At 44.3% G+C, this 20,305-nt stretch overlaps 2 protein-coding genes across 2 annotated transcripts in view; one reads left to right on the plus strand and one right to left on the minus strand.

The window, feature by feature from the left end:
• The window catches only part of LOC137361690 (histone H4-like), a gene marked incomplete at its 5' end in the record, with an annotated part of 33,939 nt that extends 29,107 nt beyond the window's left edge, over window positions 1-4,832 (plus strand). The window contains one exon of the mRNA XM_068026393.1: window positions 4,710-4,832. Within this exon, the coding sequence (XP_067882494.1) occupies window positions 4,710-4,832 (123 nt within the window). The remainder of the gene's footprint in view (window positions 1-4,709) is intronic.
• A 553-nt stretch (window positions 4,833-5,385) lies between these two features.
• On the minus strand, window positions 5,386-6,310 carry LOC137361691 (histone H2A-like). Its single transcript, XM_068026394.1, has 3 exons — window positions 5,925-6,310; window positions 5,632-5,698; window positions 5,386-5,439 (listed from the first exon to the last, which is right to left on the minus strand). Exons 1-3 carry the CDS (start codon window positions 6,308-6,310, stop codon window positions 5,386-5,388), a joined length of 507 nt encoding a protein of 168 aa, XP_067882495.1.
• Window positions 6,311-20,305: the final 13,995 nt, after the last annotated feature.

Raw genomic sequence — 20,305 nt, forward strand, 5'->3', positions numbered from 1 at the left:
GCTTTAATTTTGCACACGAACCTCTTATGTGGGACCTTATCAAAAGCCTTCTTAAAATCCAGATACAACACATCCCCTAGTTCTCCCTTATCTATTCCACTAGTTCCATCCTCAAAAAGCTCCAGTAGATTTGTTAAGCAAGATTTCCCTTTCGTTAACCCATGCTGTCTTTGTCCAAACCCGTTTATGCTTTCCAGGTGTTCTGCTACCATATCCTTTATAATAGACTCTCGCACTTTCCCCACTACTGATGTAAGGCTAACTGGTCGGTAATTCCCTGTTTTTCCTCTCTCTCCTTTTTTAAATAGTGAGGTTACATTTGCCACCCTCCAATCTGTAGAACATTTAGAAAATTATAATATAATCATGCAGAGTCAACATGGATTTATGAAAAGGAAATCAAGTTTGCCAACATTAGTAGCGTTCTTTGAGGATGTAAGAAGCAGGGTAACTGAAGGGGAACCAGTAGATGTAGTGTATTTGTATTTTGAAAAGGCATTCGCTAAAGTCCCATGCAAAATGTTACTACACAAGGTAAGCGCTTGTGGTGTTAACGGGTAATTTATTATTTATTTTATTGATTCAGAGATACAGTACTGAAACAGGCCCTTCAGCCACCGAATCTTTGCTGACCATGAACCACCCATTTATACTAATCCTACATTAATCCCATTACCCTCTCACATCCCCAACTTCCCTCAATTCCCCTACCACCTACCTATACTAGGGCCAAATTATAATGGCCAATTTACCTATCAACCTGCAAGTCTTTGGCTGTGGGAGGAAACCGGAGCACCCGGCGAAAACCCACGCGGTCACAAGGAGAACATGCAAACTCTGCACAGGTAGTACCCAGAATCGAACCCAGGTCGCTGGTGCATGCTTACTAACAAGAAACAGAGAATTCGGATAAATGTGTCACTTTCAGGTTTGCAAACTGGAACTCGTGGAGTGCCACAGGGATCAGTGCTGGGGCCTCAACTACTTACAGCCTATATTAATGATTTGGATGAAGGGATCGAGTGTATTGTAACTAAATTGGCTGTTGATACAAAGAAAGGTGTGAAAGCAAGTTGTGCGGAGGACACAATGAGTCTGCAAAGAGATAAAGACAAGTTAAGTGTGTGGGAAAAATTTGGCATATTAAGTAGAATGTGGGAAAATGTGAGGTTATCCACTTTGGTATGATGTCGAGAAAAGAAGAATATTATTTAAATAGGGAGAGACTTCAGAATGCTGTGGCATAGAGGGATCTGGGTGTCCTCTTATATGAATCACAAAAAGTTAGCATGAAAGTACAGCAAGTAATTAGGAAGGCTATTGGAATTTTGGCCTTTATTGCAATGGGGTTGGAGTAGAAATGTAGGGAAGTCTTGCTACAACTGTACAGCGTGTTGGTGAGACCACACCTTGAGTGTGTATACAGTTTTGGTCTCCTTATTTAAGGAGGAAAATACTTGCATTGGAGGTAGTTCAGGCAAACATCACTAGGTTCATTCCAGGGATGAAGATGTTGTCTTCTGAGGAACGTTTGACCTGGTTGTGCTGCACTTATTGGAGTTTAGAAGAATGAGAGGTGATCTTATGAAACATATAAGATACTGAAGGGGCTTAACAGGGTATTTCCTGAGCTGATGTTTCCCCTCATGAGGGAATCAAGAACTGGGGGGAACCGTTTCAACATAAGGGGGCTCCCATTTTCGATGGAATTGAAGAGGAATTTCTTCTCTCAAAGGGTTGTTGTTCTTTGGAATTCTCTACCCAAGAGGATGGTGGAGGCTGGTCATTGAATATATTCAAGGCTGAGTTAGACTGCCTTTTGATTTACAAGGGAGTGAAGTGTTATGGGGACAGGCAGGATAGTGGAGTTGAGACTATGATCAGATCTGCCATGATCTTATTAAATGTTGGAACAGACTCGAGTGGCGGAATGGCCTAATCCTGCTCCTAGTTATTATGTTCTTGCATTATAATGCCAAGTGGAATTAAAAACCTGACTTGTGCAAATATCCCTGCTCCAGCAGGTATTTCCATTCATGGAGCAGTGCAGATGTTGGGTTGTTCCTGGATGTCACTAAATTGTTACAAAACTACCAAAGAAAACCTGATCAGCAGAAGCTGAGTGCTGCAGTGGAATCAGACACTGACACTCTTTGTATTACTGATCATCCTTTGTGGTTGGTCATAATGATTATTAATTGAAATATTACATTCATGTCTTTTCTAGCTTCCACCTCAATTGATCTTGAGTTACAAAAGATATTTTTCTTTCTTTCTGTCAGCAAATACTTGAAGGAACCAGAAGGAAGGTGGTGATTTCCCGGCACAAGGATATGTACAGTTCACTCCTTCTAACACAGAGTAGGTACATTATCACTCCCAGAGCTCAGAGACACAGACAGGCCATGAGTTCCACAGTCAACAGAGAGCAGAAGCAGTCAGATTCACACTGATCCCAAGTTCCAGAGACACATTTTCAATCCAGCAGACAATCAAACAAAGCAGGAGAGGCAGAAGTTGTTTCCAATTCACCCCAACTCAGTACTGCTGAAAGGTAGGTCCATCAATCTCAGTTCAAAATCACACCCACTATCAGATTGAAAGGCACCGGATCAATCCCACAAGAGTGCACCCTAAGCTACAAATTAAATATGAGGTAGAGCAGCTGATGGAAAGGTGCAGAATGAATCCTAATAATGTAGCCCAGACTGAGTGACAGATTACAATGCAGTACAAACATCTGATACAGTATCAAAAGGAAAGTTACAGTATTATGTCAATTATTGCACACTGCACTACACATTACATATCAATCCAATAATCTCTCTAAGAGCTGTACTGAATGATATCGTATCAATTGAATGATTCTGATTATACCGAGCATGCCATGTGTGAGTTTGAAATATATGCTGTCATTCACAAATGTGTTCATACAGTTGCAGACTAAATACTAGTCCAAAAAGCTCAGAGCGCAACTGAGTAAAACACACAGTTATAATGTTCAGTGCTCTATATTTTAAAATACCAGTGAGACAATGAGACAAGAAAATAGTGATATATTATGGTGTCAAACAAATAGTTCTCAATACCATCCCTGAGATACATATTAAGTACAGGTACAGAAGAATTCCACACTCATGCAGCACCAGCGTCACAGAGATACAGAATGTATCACGTTTGCAGACAATACCAGTAGCTGAGAGATACAAAATTCATCCCACTGCAATGGACTGTCTTAGAGACAGACACATAAAAAATAAATTTTAACACATATTCAGTACCAGAGACTGCCAAATGCAAAATGAGCCCTGGATATGCACACGCAGACTGTGCCAGAAACTGACTGACACAGAATGAGACCCACACTCATACGTAGTACCAGAGGCTAACAGGTAAAGAATAAATACAATATTCACTTCCAGTACCAGAAAATAATATATGCATAACAGATCTCACTCACAAACACTAGCAGAGATTGACAGACAACAGAATGAATCCCACAATCTCATTCAGTGCCAGATACTGACAGGTGCAGAATGAATCCCATACACACTTTTCTAGGCACTGAAAGACATAGGAAGTATTGCACAGTCACATACAATAGAAAGCACTGACAGATACTGTAGGACTCACATGCTCACAATCAGTACCAGATACTGTTGAAAAGAGAGTTAATCCCACACTTGCATTCATTGCGAGAGACTGAAAGATACATAAAAAAATATCCACACTCACATAGAGTAACAGAGACTGACATGCAGAACTTGAAACATACATATGCATAGTAGCAAAGTCTGAAAGGTTTTGAGTCAATCCCATAATCAGATACAGTGTCAAAGACTGATAGGCATATTTGAGTTCACTTGCATAGAATATCAGAGATTTTCACGTACAGAATGAACCTTATTTCACATTCAGTCTGAATACTGACAGATACACAATGAATCCTACAATCATGTTCAATACCAAGTTCAGACAGACACCATATATATCCCCTACTTATTCACAGTATCATAGACTGACAGGCACAGAGTGAATCACAAAATCAATTAATTTCAGAGACCAGCAGATAGCGAGTTAATCTCACTCTCACAGAAAGAACCAGAGATTGACATATATGCATTGATACCCAAGTTCACATAAATTGACAGATATATAATTAAAACCATGGCATATATAGTACTTTAGACTGACACATAGAGAATGAATCACACAGTCACATTCTGACTGTAAAGACTGGTGCATACAGAATGAATCTCACACTCACATTTAGTTCTAGACACAGACAGATACAGAATGATATCCACATTCAGCCACAGTAGCAGACAGATACAGAAGCTGCCACACATTCACATACAATACTCATTATTGACATACAGAATGAATCTCACACTCACATTTAGTTCCAGACACAGACAGATACAGAATGATATCCACATTCAGCCACAGTAGCAGATAGATACAGAAGCTGCCACGCATACAATACTCATGATTGACATACAGAATGAATCACAAAATCACATTTAGTTTCATGGACTGATACTCAAATAATCTCACACTCAGACACAGGACCACAGACAGATAGATGTCGAATTAAACTCGCTGTCACAGAATGTACCAGAAAGTGTCAAAATTAATCTCATACAGTTCAAAAGATGGATGGAATTTGTCTCACACTCAATGTAATCACCTGCACTGAGCACGCCAAGCGCAAGACGGTCACTGCCATGGATGTGGTGTACGCTCTGAAACGGCAGGGCCGCACTCTCTACGGATTCGGGGGCTTAACAATTCGACCGTTTTCAGCAAACACACAACAAAGGATCTTCTAAGAGCCACACACCGCCTCACAGAGCGAGCAGTGACCTAGAAACGGGAGCTGGGATAGGCTGTTTAGAACAGTTCAATCAATCTGAAATATTTCAGATTTCCAGCATTCGCAGTATTTTGCTTTTAATTCTTTGTTCAATCAATCTGCTGTGTTCGGGATGAAAAAAAATGGAATCCGCGAATTTGACATTTCAGTTGCAGCAAGGATGTGCAGTGGATTTGATTTTCTAAACGGGCTGTGTAAACAGTGCCCGAGGCTCGACAGTTAGTTATTTCCCCAGTCGACACATGCCCTCAGTGAAAAGCCACATCACTCCTGCAGAATCACTCATTGTTTTCATAGAATTTCAAAATGATTTCGCTGCAATGAGAGAATCCGGGAGTTTTGCAGCAGCCGTTGAATCGTTCACTGGAACCAAACCCACTTGCGATGTTATTTCCCCCGAGACGGTGTTTCCTGCACTGAAACTGACAGGAGTTGTGACACTGATCAGTTTCAGCTCAGTCATTCAGGGACCTGGAATTCCCACAGTTTGAGCCCGCGCTATCCCGAGCTCACTTCTGATTGGTCACCCTCTTCTCATTCACATGTCTTAACCAATCGCAGAGCTTCAAATTAGAAAATACAACAAATCACTGGCTTAAATTGGCAGACAGTTTGAATTCGAAAAAGCCGCCAATTTCAGTGTCGGAAAGAAGCGAATTGATGGAAAATCTAGTTTAAAGCTATTCGTAAAATCGCGCCACGACTTTGTGCTGATTAAAGTGGAATAAAAGTTTTTGATGGGTAAAATATATTACGTAGTTTTCATCTGTGATTTTTTGTCCACTTAGCTGTAACTGGCGGTAAAAGACTCTATTCAGCAATCTGCAACGGGACAAATAACTCAAAATTGGTGTTGAAGTAATAAATTAGACAGGTTTGAGGGGACAGTGAGAAATCACTGAAACAGATGCTTAAACATTTGAAATAGTTCTCATTCGGTCCTGTTACTGACATTTTGGAATCAGACAGTAACCAGCCCTTTCACAGAGACTGTGGGTGGCTCTGAAAAGAGACTTTGGTTTATTAGATGACATTTTGGCCGCTTTACTTTTTCTGGGAGCTCTGAGCGCTGGTTTTCTTGGGCAGCAGCACGGCCTGGATATTAGGCAGCACACCACCCTGAGCAATAGTCACTCCTCCCAGCAGCTTGTTGAGCTCCTCGTCGTTGCGCACGGCCAGCTGCAGGTGTCTGGGGATGATCCAGGTCTTCTTGTTGTCCTGGGCCGCGTTACCAGCCAGCTCGAGGATTTCAGCGGTCAGATACTCGAGCACAGCAGCCAGATAGACCGGGGCTCCGGCACCCACACGCTCAGCATAGTTGCCCTTTCTTAGGTGCCTGTGAACACGGCCCAACGGGAACTGCAGTCCAGCCCGGGAGGAGCGAGACTTGGCCTTGGCCCGAGCTTTGCCGCTGGTCTTTCCTCTTCCAGACATTTCCACAATCTCACAAATACTTTCACAAAGAATGGATATTTTCCACAGCATTTACTTTACTTATAGACTGAAAACTCTCCCCATTGGTCGCTACTAAATTCGCCTCATTTGCCTATATCCTTCACCAATCAGGTCACTGACAAACAGAAGTGGGCGGGATTTACCGCCACAACATCAGAAGCAGAAAATTTGTCAATTTCAAAAAGCCCGCCAATTTCATTGTCGGAAAGGAGTGGAATAAAATAAATGTCATCCTGAGTCAAATATTTAAAATCCCTGTTCTTTATTTTGTTCTATTCAACTCTTTCCGTCACCAATTACAGACGCGGGTTTAAAATGTTGTTTAAATTGTGGATCTTTCGACAATCGCTTTCAAACTGTCCCGGGCGGTACTAAATCCCTGTTCACAGCATTTCCCCGAAAGGAAACATTCAGTTTATCTTCAATCAGAGCCCAGTGTCCTTCTCTGAAAAGAGGAAGCAGGATAGAGTCCTCAAACTGCCCTTCGTCTGCTGTGTAATAATCCCATTCCGGGCTGTTACAGTGCGGAGAGTTGCTGTTAATAAAATGATCAATCAGTTCACATTTCAGGAATAGAGTGAAGGGACTGAGGTCTGACCCTTACCGCTGAAAGCAGCTGTTCATGCGGTCATTCAGGGGCTGTGCAAAACCACAATAACAGCTTTAAGCAAAAAAGTAAAGGCGGATGAGCGGATTATGGGTTTGAGTTCGGTTTATGGGACAGCAGACAAAAACACAGCAGTGGGACATTTATTATGTTACACATTGTCTTAAAATGATTTCATAGAGATGATGTTCTAGCTTTTTCAGAGAGATTGTGGGTGGCTCTTGAAAGAGCCGTTGTGTTTGGGATGTTTTTCAGTCCATTGTGCAGTTTTACTTGGAGCTGGTGTACTTGGTCACCGCCTTTGTCCCTTCCGACACGGCGTGCTTGGCCAGCTCCCCGGGCAGCAGCAGGCGCACGGCGGTCTGGATCTCCCGGGAGCTGATGGTGCTGCGTTTGTTGTAATGGGCCAGGCGGGAAGCCTCACCCGCGATGCGCTCGAAAATATCGTTCACAAACGAGTTCATGATGCTCATGGCCTTGGAGGAGATGCCGGTGTCGGGGTGAACCTGCTTCATGACTTTGTAGATGGAGATGGAGTAACTCTCCTTACTCGACTTTCTCCGCCTCTTGCCGCCCTTTGCTGACGGTTTATTTAAGGTTTTCTTGGCGCCCTTCTTACAGCTGCTTTCTCCTTCTCCTCAACCATCTTCAGTTTCAATTTCAGACACAGAAATAAACCAAACCCCTTCCGAGTGCGGATTAAATAGACAATCCCACAGCTCTATGCGAATGAGGGATGGGGGAAAGTAAAGATTGTGATTGCGTGATTGGGAGTGATGTCACAATGGTTTTTTATTGTAATTCTACAATTGGTCTCTTTCGCCATCCAACCAGATTAAATATTTGCAACCAATCACAAACACCCTTACTGCAATCGGGAAGTCTATTGCACAAAGACTCTCTCCAGCCCCAGTTTATATTGAAAGAGCTGCTCCCTGTGTGGAGCTTCCTGGAAATGTCCTGGCTGTTGTTGGGAGGACACTTATTGACTGATTCTGTGTCGTTGTGTCTTTGCTCTTGCATGTGAGTGTGCAATTAATTTCCTTTTTAGTCTAGGCTACTGTGTTTGAGTGTTTTATGTAATTTGGTAACTCTCAGTCTCTGGTGCTGCATGGATTCATTCTGTCTCTGTCAGGTACTGTGTTTGAGTGTGAGGAGATGAGGTGGAGTGTTATAGAACATAGAACATACAGCACAGAACAGGCCCTTCGGCCCACAATGTTGTGCCGATCCTTTGTCCTCTGTCAAGGACAATTTAATCTATACCCCATCATTCTCCTTTATCCATATACCTATCCAAAAGCCTTTTGAAAGTCCCTAAAGTTTCTGACTCAACAACTTCCCCGGGCAAGGCATTCCATGCCTCGACCACTCTCTGGGTAAAGAACCTTCCCCTGACATCCCCCTTATATCTCCCACCCTTCACCTTAAATTTATGACCCCTTGTAACGCTTTGCTCCACCCGGGGAAAAAGTTTCTGACTGTCTACCCTATCTATTCCCCTGATCATCTTATAAACCTCTATCATGTCACCCCTCATCCTTCTCCTTTCTAATGAGAAGAGGCCTAGAATGTTCAGCCTTTCCTCGTAAGACTTATTCTCCATTCCAGGCAACATCCTGGTAAATCTCCTCTGCACCCTCTCCAAGGCTTCCACATCCTTCCTAAAATGAGGCGACCAGAACTGCACACAGTACTCCAAATGAGGCCTTACCAAGGTCCTGTACAGCTGCATCATCACCTCACGGCTCTTAAATTCAATCCCTCTGCTAATGAACGCTAACACCCCATATGCCTTCTTCACAGCCCTATCCACTTGAGTTGCAACTTTCAATGATCTATGCACATAGACCCCAAGGTCTCTCTGCTCCTCCACATGCCCAAGAACCCTACCGTTAACCCAGTATTTTGCATTCATGTTTGTCCTTCCAAAATGGACGACCTCACACTTTTCAGGGTTAAACTCCATCTGCCACTTTTCAGCCCAGCACTGCAACCTATCCAAGTCCCTTTGCAGACGACAATAGCCCTCCTCGGTATCCACAACTCCACCAACCTTTGTATCATCTGCAAATTTACTGACCCACCCTTCGACTTCCTCATCCAAGTCGTTAATAAAAATCACAAACAGGAGAGGACCCAGAACTGATCCCTGCGGCACGCCACTGGTAACTGGGCTCCAGGCTGAGTATTTACCATCTAAGACCACTCTCTGCCTTCTATCAGTTAGCCAATTCTTAATCCAACTGGCCACATTCCCCACTATCCCATGCCTCCTGACTTTCTCCATAAGTCTACCATGGGGGACCTTATCAAATGCCTTACTAAAATCCATGTACACCACATCCACTGGTTTACCCTCATCCACTTGCTTGGTCACCTGCTCAAAGAATTCAATCAGGCTTGTGAGGCAAGACCTACCCCTCACAAAACCGTGCTGACTGTCCCGAATCAAGCAGTGTCTTTCCAGATGCTCAGAAATCCTATCCCTCAGCACCTTTTCCATCAACTTGCCTACCACCGAAGTAAGACTAACTGGCCTGTAATTCCCAGGGTTGTTCCTATTCCCTTTCTTGAACAGGGGCACAACATTTGCCACCCTCCAATCACCTGGTACCACCCCCGTCAGCAGAGAAGATGAAAAGATCATTGCCAGCGGCTCTGCAATTTCATCCCTTGCTTCCCATAACATCCTTGGATATACCCCGTCAGGCCCGGGAGACTTGTCTATCTTCAAGTTATTCAAAAACCCCAACACATCTTCCCTCCTAACGAGCACTTCCTCGAGCTTACCAGTCTGTTTCACACCGTCCTCTTCAGTAATACACCCCTTCTCATTCGTAAATACCGAAGAGAAGTACTCATTCAAAACCTCACTTATCTCTTCCGGCTCAACACACAGTCTCCCGCTATTGTCCTTGACCGGACCTATGGTCCCCCTGGTCATCCTCATATTTCTGACATACGCGTAAAAGGCCTTGGGGTTTTCTTTTATCCTACCCGCCAAGCATTTTTCATGCCCTCTCTTAGCTCTCCTAATCCCTTTCTTCAGATCCTTCCTGGCCATCTTGTATCCCTCCAGAGCTATGCCTGTGCCCTTTTTCCTCAACTTTATATACGCATCCTTCTTCTTCCTAACAAGACTCTCAACCTCTCTTGTCAACCACGGTTCCCTCACATGACCATCCCTTCCCTGTCTGACAGGGACATGCTTATCAATGGCCCCTACTATCTGCTCCTTGAAAAAGTTCCACATTTCGACCGTGCCCTTCCCTGCCAGCATATGCTCCCAACTTATGCTCCTCAGTTCCTGCCTGACAGCATCATATCTACCCTTCCCCCAATTGTAAACCTTGCCCTGTTGCACATACCTATCCCTCTCCATTACCACAGTGAATGCTACAGAATTGTGATCACTATCTCCAAAGTGCTCGCCCACCAACAGCTCTATCACTTGCCCTGGTTCATTACCTAGTACCAAATCCAATATTGCCTCCCCTCTGGTCGGGCAGTCTACATACTGAGTCAGAAAAGCTTCCTGGACATACTGCACAAACACTACCCCATCCAAACTATTCGATCTAAAGAGTTGCCAATCAATATTTGGGAAGTTGAAATCCCCCATAATTACTACCCTGTGACTTCTGCTCCTTTCCAAAATCTGTTTCCCAATCTGCTCTTCCACCTCCCTGCTGCTATTGGGGGGCCTATAGAAAACTCCCATCAAGGTGACTGCTCCTTTCCTGTTCCTGACCTCAACCCACAGTGCCTCAGTCGGCAGATCCTCCTCGAAAATTCTTTCAGCAGTTGTTACACTATTTCTAACTAACAATGCCACCCCCCCACCTCTTTTACCACCATTCCTAATCTTATGAAAACATCTATAACCAGGTACCTCCAAAAACCATTCCTCCCCCTCACCTATCCACGTTTCAGTGATGGCCACAACATCGTAGTCCCAAGTGCCCATCCACGCCTTCAATTCACTCACCTTATTCCTGATGCTTCTTGCGTTGAAGTATACGCACTTTAACCCTTCTCCGTGCCCATCTGTCCTCTGTGACAGTGCTACCTTCCCCAATACCTCACTACACTCTTTGTCTTTCTGAGTGGACCCACTGGTCCCTGGATTACAAGTCCGGTTCCCATCCCCCTCCCAAACTAGTTTAAACCCTCCCGAACAGTACTAGCAAACCTCCCTCCCAGGATATTGGTGCCCCTCTGGTTCAGATGCAGCCCGTCCTGTTTGAACAGGTCCCATCTTCCCCAGAATGCAGTCCAATTATCCAAGAACTGGAAGCCCTCCCTCCTACACCATTCCTGCAGCCACGTGTTCAGCTGTGCTCTCTCCCTATTCCTAGCCTCACTATCACGTGGCGCCGGCAACAAACCAGAGATAACAACTCTGTCCGTCCGAGCTTTCAGCTTCCAGCCTAACTCCCTAAACTCACTTCTAACATCTGTGCCACCCTTCCTTCCTACGTCGTTGGTGCCAATGTGCACCACGACCTCTGGCTGCTCCCCCTCCCCTTTAAGGATCCTGAAGACGCGATCACAAACATCACGGACCCTGGCACCAGGGAGGCAACAAACCATCCGTGCGTCTCGCCTGCGCCCACAGAACCGCCTGTCCGTACTCCTCACCATCGAGTCCCCGATGACTAGTGCTCTCCCATTCTCCCTCCTTCCCTTCTGAGCCACAGTGCAGGACCCCGTGCCAGAGGCCCGGTCACTGCAGCCTGCCCCCGATAGGCCGTCCCCCCCAACAGTATCTAAAACTGTATACTTGTTGTTGCAGCAAGGAAGATGGAAAAGAGCATTGGTGCCGATGACACAGCCTTACTTGACCCCAGTTGGAACTCGGATTGGGTCAGTGATAGATCCGTTGGCAAGGATGACAGCTTGCATGTCGCAGTGCAGTATGTTTGAGGAGGACATTCCAAAATCCCTCGCGGTTGGTAGAGTCGAAGGCCTTTGTCAGGTCAGAGAAGGCTATGTCTAAAGGTTGCTGCTGCTCCCTACATTTTCTTTAAGTTGTCTTGCTGTGAAGATTATGTTCACTGTGCCTGTTGATGGACAGAATCCACATTGTGATTCCAGTTGGAGCTCTTCAGCCACGGGGAGGAGGCAGTTCAGAAGGACTCTTGTGATGACCTTCCCTGTGGTGGACAGCAGGGATACCCCTCTATAGTTAACACAGTCGGTCGTGTCAACTTTTTTTAAAGATCATCACAATTACCGCATCACGGTGATCCCCTGACATGCTCTCCTCCTTCCAGATGAGGGCAATGAGACATGCATTTGTGTCGAGTGTTTCTCTGCCAAAAATTAGAATTTTGATGTGAATTCTATCTATTCTGGCAGCCTTATTGTTTTTTAGCTGTCCATCTCTAGTATCATGTGTGAATGTGGGATTCATTCTGCACCTGTCACTCACTGGTACTTTGTGAAAGTGTGAGATACATTCTGTATCTGTCAGTCTTCGGTATTGTATGTGAGTGTGGAATCCATTCTGTCAGTGGCACTGTGTGAGTATTTGATTCATTCTGTCAGTCTCTGGAATGTTATGTGATTTGGGACTTCGTCTGAATCTGTCAGTGGTTCTGTATATGTGGAATTCAAGCTATATCTGTCAGTATCTCAGTGTGTGTGTGAGTTCATTCTTTATCTGTCAGTCTCTGGTAATTTGTGTGAGTTTGGCAGTCACTGAATCTGCCAGGTACTGTAGGAGTATTTGAGAATGATTTTGCATGTGTCAGTCTTTGCTACTACATAGGAGTGTGGTATTAATTCTGTATCTGTCAGCCTTTGGTAGTGTGTGTGATTGTGGGATGAATTAATTCGCAGTCATTGGTGCCCAGTATGAATGTGGAAATCATTCTGTAACTCAGTCTGATATTGTTATGTGAGGGTAGGAATCACGTGTATCTTTCAATCCCGGGTTTTGTTTTAGAACATTACAGCGCAGTACAGGCCCTTCGGCCCTCGATGTTGCGCCGACCTGTGAAGCCATCTGACCTACACTATTCCATTTTCATCCATATGTCTATCCAATGACCACTTAAATGCCCTTAAAGTTGGCGAATCTACTACTGCTGCAGGCAGGGCGTTCCACGCCCTTACTACTCTCTGAGTAAAGAAACTACCTCTCACATCTGTCCTATATCTATCACCATCAACTTGAAGATATGTCCTCTCGTGTTTGCCATCACCATCCGAGGAAAAAGACGCTCACTATCCACCCTATCTAACCCTCTGATTATCTTATATGTCTCTATTAAGTCACCTCTCCTCCTCCTTCTCTCCAACGAAAACAACCTCAAGTCCCTCAGCCTTTCCTCGTAAGACCTTCCCTCCATACCAGGCAACATCCTAGTAAATCTCCTCTGCACCCTTTCCATAGCTTCCACATCCTTCCTATAATGCGGTGACCAGAACTGCACGCAATACTCCAGGTGCGGTCTCACCGGAGTTTTGTACAGCTGCAGCATGACCTCGTGGCTCCGAAGCTCGATCCCCCTTCTAATAAAAGCTAACACACCATATGCCTTCTTAACAGCCCTATTAACCTGGGTAGCAACCTTCAGGGATTTATGCACCTGGACACCAAGATCTCTCTGTTCATCTGCACTACCAAGAATCTTCCCATCAGCCCAGTACTCTGCATTCCTGTTACTCCTTCCAAAGTGAATCACCTCACACTTTTCCGCATTAAACTCCATTTGCCATCTCTCAGCCCAGCTCTGCAGCCTATCTATGTCCCTCTGTACCCGGCAACATCCTTCGGCACTATCCACAACTCCACCGACCTTAGTGTCATCTGCAAATTTACTAACCCACCCTTCTACACCCTCTTCCAGGTCATTTATAAAAATGACAAACAGCAGTGGCCCCAAAACAGATCATTGCGGTACACCACTAGTAACTAAACTCCAGGATGAACATTTGCCATCAACCACCACCCTCTGTCTTCTTTCAGCTAGCCAATTTCTGATCCAAAGCTCTAAATCACCTTCAACCCCATACTTCCGTATTTTCTGCAATAGCCTACCGTGGGGAACCTTATCAAACGCCTTACTGAAATCCATATACACCACATCCACTGCTTTACCCTCATCCACCTGTTTGGTCACCTTCTCGAAAAACTCAGTAAGGTTTGTGAGGCACGACTTACCCGTCACAAAACCGTGCTGACTATCTCTAATGAACTTATTCTTTTCAAGATGATTATAAATCCTGTCTCTTATAACCTTTTCCAACATTTTACCCACAACCGAAGTAAGGGTGCTGACTGTGAGCATGGGATTCATTCTGTACCTGTCGGTGGTACTGTATCTATCTGTGGGATTAATTCTGTACCTTTCAGTCACTGGTATTGTGCACGAAAGTGGGATTAATTCTAGATTCGCCACACATTGGTTGTGTGTGTGTGTGTGTGCGTAAGAACATAAGAAGATACGAAATCGGACGGGAGTAGACCATTTGGCCCATCAAGCCTGCTCCGCCACTCATTAAGATCATGGCTGTTCTGATTGTGGCCTTAACTTCACTTTCCTGCCTGCCCCCATAACCATTGACTCTGTTTTAGATCAAAAATCTGTCTATTGCTGCGTTGAATATATTCAATGACCCAGCCTCCACAGTCCTCTGGAGAGCAGAATTCCAAAGATTAACAACCCTCTCAGAGAAGAAATTCCTCCTCATCTCCTTCTTGAAAGAGAGACTGCTGATCTTAAACTCTGGCCCCTAATTCTACAATCCCCCACAAGGAGAAACGTCCTCTCAGCATCTACCTGTCTAGCCCACTGAGAATCTTACAGTTTTCAATAAGATCACCTCTCAATCTTCTAAACTCCAGTGAGTATAGGCCCAACCTGCTCAACTTTTTCTCACAAGACAATCCAACATCCCAGCAATCAGTCGAGTGAACCTTCTTTGAACTGATTCTAATGCAAGTATATTCCTCCTTATGTAAGGAGACCAAAACTGTATGGAGTTGGGATGTCACTAATGCCCTGTAAAGTTATAGCAAAACATCCTTACATTTAAACTCCATTCCCCTTGCTAAAAATGCCAACATTCCATTTGCCTTCCTAATTACTTGCTGTACCTTCATGCTAACATTTTTGTACATCATGTACCTGGCACCCAGATTCCTTGCTACAGCAGCATTCTGCAGTCTCTCTCTATGTAAATAATATTCTGTTTTTCTATTCTACCTGCCAACGTAGACAATCTCACATTTCCCCATATTATACTCCATCTGCCAAATGTTTTCCCACTGACTTAACCTGTCTATATCTCTTTGCAGACACATTGTGTCCTCCTCACAACTTGCTTTCCTCCCTATCTTTGTACCATCTCCAAATTTGGCAACAATATACTTGGTCCCTTCATGCAAGTTATTAATATAGACCATAAATAGTTGAGGCCCCAGCACTGTACCTGTGGCACTCCATTAGTTACAGTTTGCCAATCTGAATATGCTCCATTTATCCCCACTCTCTGTTTTCTGTGATTTAGCCAATCCTATATCCATGTGCGTGTAGTTTTCATTTTATATCTGTCAGTGCCTGGTACTCTATGTGAGTTTTGGACTCTTTCTCAATCTCTCAGTGCTACTATTTGTGTGTTAGGTTACTTTAGATGACTCAGGCTGAGGTACTGTGAGTGAGTGCAATAATCAACCTATACTTTTCAGCATCTGGCACTGAGCATGTGTATCAGCATCATTTTATCTGTCAGTATCTGGTACTCTGTGTGAGTGGGGGATTAATTATGTAACCTTCCGTCCCTGGGACTGTTTGCAAGCCTGAATTCATTCTGCATAAAATGTCAGCCCAGCAACAGGCCACTGATGTGGTTGGTTTTAAGCAGACAATATGTTTGAAGTTTTGCCAAGTATTCAATATCTGTCACTGTGAACATAATAGCGAAAGATAATGTATCTTTCAAACTGATACAGGATTGATGTGCAAGTGTAACTCAGGCTGTACTAATCAATTTGATCAATGCCATTCAGTCTGACTCTGAGGGAGAATCTTGGACTTGTGTGTAAAATGAGCTCAGTCTGGAATTGTACAGTATCTTCCATCTGACACTATGAGGTTTTAGGACTGGTATGTAATTTATCAGACTAAACTCATCAAATTTATAATGTATCTTTTAGTTTCACAATCCGGATGAGTTTTAAACTGGAATCTGAGTTTGTATCTCAGGTGATACGATATTTCAGAATCTCTCATTCTGATTATGCATTTGAGATTTGGACCAGTATCTAATGTATTTGTCTGGACACATTATGGAAAGTAATACTGATAATAAACTGATAACATGTGTAAATATTAGGCTGGTATTTAACTTTAATCTCAGATTATATTAGTTTAGTTTAGAGATACAGCACTGAAACAGGCCCTTCGGCCACCGAGTCTGTGCCGACGATCAACCACCCATTTATACTAATCCTACACTAATTCACTACACTGACCACCTCCAGGCGCGTATCCATTGTCTCTCGAGATAAGGAGGCCCAAAAGAAGAACACTAATTCCATATTCCTACCACATCCCCACCTGTCCCTATATTTCCCTACCACCTACCTATACTAGGGGCAATTTATCATGGCCAATTTACCTATCAACCTGTAAATTTTTTGGTCATGTGGGAGGAAACCTGAGCACCTGGAGGAAACCCACGCAGACACAGGGAGAACTTGCAAACTCCACACAGGCAATACCCAGAATTGAACCCGGGTCGCTGGAGCTGTGAGGCTGCGGTGCGAACCACTGCACCGCCCTTAATTCTGTAACTTTGAAAAGGGAACCATGTGTCAGTTCGATGTGTATTTAATTTGTAGCTGAGGTTGCACTATTGTGGGATTGACACACTGATAATTTGATAGTGGGTGAGAATTTGGACTGGGATTTATGAATCTACCTGTCAGTGGTACTGAGTTGGTTTGACATGGAAACAACGTCCGTCTCTCCTGTTCTGTTTGATTGATGGATTGAAAATGTGTCTCTGGAACTATTTCTGCTGTCTGAGACTGTGGAACTGATGACCTGTCTGTGTCTCTGCGCTCTGTGAGTGATAATGTATGGACTGTGTGTGAGAAGGAGCTGGTGACACTCTTCCTTGTAACTTGGGTGGAGGAAACATCACATTTATTCTGGTTCATTCAATTATTTGTCTGTTTGAACAAAAGTATGTTCATAACTAAAATACAGGTGAGATAGAAGATACAGGATTTTAATGAATTTAATCTCTCGAATAATAATGAGCCCCCACAAAGGAAGCCCAGTCACACAAATATTATCATTGTTTGACGGCACTGCAGTAATAGGTTCTTTCCATTCTGTCTCCTTTCCCCGTCGACACACAGCCTGAGAATGGCCTCTCCCTTCCCCCACTCACCCCATGTTCCGGGACCAGTTGATTCTCCATTCCCTCTTAAAAACAGCCCCCGCCTGCCCCTGAACTTGCCCTGTACTCGATGCTGATCTCTGAGTCTATCTGCGGACACGCTCCCAAAGCAATGTGCTGCTGGAAGGAGGCTGCTGTTTGCTTCCTTCCCCCGGGAACGGGATCTCTCCATTCGCGACTGTTTCAAACCATCTTCTTCCGCTCACAGGCAGTGCTGGGGGAGGGGAGCACAGGCGCAGATTCAGGCAACAATTCAGCAAACAGAAACATAGAAGATTTCCGGCGCAGAATGAGGCCATTCGGCCCAACATGTCCGTGCCAGCGCAAAGAGAGCGATTCAGCCTGTTCCCACAGTTTATTGTTGTTGGACAGTGAAGTGTGGAAACAGAAGCGGACAGTCAGAATGTGGGGAGTTACACAAAGAGAATATATTATAGGCACCAGGTGAGAAGTGTGAAGGACACATTTTAAACAGCGGCTGTTTGGTTTCGCTTGAACGGTTGGACCATGGGAGCGGGAACTGGAAATATGACCTGTGTAAAAGTCCCTGTTCCGTCGGTCAATCCCATTCATGGCCCAGTGGATTGTTTCTGGATGTCATTTAATTGTTGTAAAACGGCCAAAGCCTCTGGTATGCAGTAGCTGGGGGCTGAAGGACTGCAGTGGAATCAGGCACTGACTCTGTTTGTGTTGTTCACAATGATTATTCATTCAAAGATTGTTTTGGTCTCTCTTGTAAATTCCACCACACCTCTTCCTGAATTATAATAAATGCTTTTTCTTTCTACAGGCAAATAATTGAAGGAAGCAGAATAAATGGAATGATGCCTCAGCACAAGGGGACGTGCAGCCAGCTTCTCACACACAGTAAGGACAGTATCATTCAGAGAGAAAAGAGACATCAGTTCCACAATCACTGCCAGCAGTACTAGTCAGACTGGCACTGATCCCAAGTTCCAGAGACTAACAGTCAATCCAACAGTCACTCAGAGCATGACAGACTGAAGTTGTTTCCATTTCACCCCAACTCCGTCCCACTGACAGGTAGATACATCAATACCAGTCCAAAATCACACCCACTATCAGATTGCAAGGCACTGTGTCACTCTGACAGGACAGCAGCCTGAACTACAAATTCAATGTCAGATAGAACAGACAAACAGTACCTGATTGTAAAGTACAGAATTAATCTCAATAATGTAACCAGACTGCAGACTGAGCTACATGTTACACACCACTCCACAAATCTCACAAGTGGTCAGACTGGAGGATACAGTATTAATTCCATTACTGCAAACTGAATGCACTGTTATCGACCAGGACAGAAAACATATTGTAAAATGAAAGGACACAGACCTGAAATGTTAATTGTGTTTCTCCCTCCACAAATGCTGCCTGAACTGCTGAGTATTTCCAGCATTTTTGTTTATTTCATATTTCCAGCATCTGCAGACTTTTGCTTTTATTTTACAGTTAAAGAAACATTGCATTGTGAGGTGGGAGTGACTGCCCTTCACATCAAGGCAGCCTTTGACATGTATGGCAACAAGGCAGCCCTAGCAAAACCAATGTAAATAGAAATCGGGGCAAAATGCTCTGCTGTTTGCAGTCATACCTAGCACTAAGGAAGATGGCTGTGGTTGTTCAGGTCAATCATCTCAGTCTCAGGACATTACAGCTGGAATTCCTTAGGCTCGTGTTCTAGGCCCAACCATCTTCAGCAGCTTCATCAACGACCTTCCCTCCATCACAAGGCCAGAAGTGTGGATGTTTTCTGATGATTGCCCAATGTTCAGCACCATTCATGACTCCTCAGATACTGAAGCAGCCCATGACCAGATGCAGCAAGACCTGCACAACATCCAGGCTTGGGCTGATAAGTGGCAAGTAACATTGGCATCAGATAATTGCCAGGCAATGACCATCTCAAACAAGAGAGAATCTAATCATCTCCCCTTGATGTTCAATGGCATTACCATCACTGAATCCCCCACCATTAACATTGACCATTGGTTACCATTGACCAGAAACTGAACTGGGCCAGCCATATAAGTGCTGTGACTGCAAGAGCAAGGTCAGAGGCTAGGAATTCTGCGGCGAGTAACTTACCTCCTGTTTCCCCACATCCGTCCACCATTCACAAGGCACAAGTCAGGAGTGTGATGGAATACTGCCCACTTGCCTGTATGAGTGCAGCTCCAACAACACTCAAGTAGCCTGTTTGATTGCCCACATCCACCACCTTCAATATTCACTCCATTCACCACTGATGCACAGTGGCAGCAGTGCGTACCAGCTAAAAGATGCACTGCAGCAACACACCAAGGCTTCTTCGACAGTGCCTTCCAAACCTGGAACCTCGACCACCAACAAGGACAAGGGCAGCAGATGCATGGGAACACTATCACCTGCAAGTTCCCCTCCAAGCCACACACCATCCTGACTTGGAACTATATCACCATTCCTGCACTGTCGCTGGGTCAAAATCCTGGAACTCCCTTCCAAACAGCACCGTTGGAATTCCTACATCTCAAGGACTGCAGCAGCTCAAGAAGGCAGCTCACCACCATTTTGTCAAGGGCAATTTGGAATGGGCAATAAATGCTGGCATAGTCAGTGATGCCGACATCACATGAACAAATGGAAAAAAGTGAGGAAATAGTGAAGGGCTTCTATAGAATACATGCAGATATTTTTCCTCTTGTGGTGTTGAGCCAAAAATATAAAATCGACATTCATAAAACCAATGAGGAATTCATGAAAAATGTATTTATGTAGTGAGTGGTTAGAATCTGGAATTTGCAACCACAGGGAGAGGTCGAGGCGATAAAATCGATGCATTTATGGGGTCGTGGAACAACTGTATGGGAAGAAAGGAATTGAGGGATATACATATGGGGCTTTATATTTCTTTATTTGTGCATATGAAGCAGGGTGGCTGGAAA

The sequence above is a fragment of the Heterodontus francisci genome, unplaced genomic scaffold (assembly GCF_036365525.1).
Source record: "Heterodontus francisci isolate sHetFra1 unplaced genomic scaffold, sHetFra1.hap1 HAP1_SCAFFOLD_91, whole genome shotgun sequence".
Classification (NCBI taxonomy): Eukaryota; Metazoa; Chordata; class Chondrichthyes; order Heterodontiformes; family Heterodontidae; genus Heterodontus; species Heterodontus francisci.

Bases quoted from the DNA above. Each gene is read 5' to 3' on its own strand.
- LOC137361691 (XM_068026394.1), bottom strand. From the start codon at position 6,310: ATGTCTGGAAGAGGAAAGACCAGCGGCAAAGCTCGGGCCAAGGCCAAG. The intron at 5,699-5,924 runs GTAAAGCGGCCA...GTCCCGTTGCAG, and splicing joins GCTCAGAGCTCCCAGAAAAA to ATTGCTGAATAGAGTCTTTT. The intron at 5,440-5,631 runs GTAATATATTTT...TCTAATTTGAAG, and splicing joins AAATCACAGATGAAAACTAC to CTCTGCGATTGGTTAAGACA.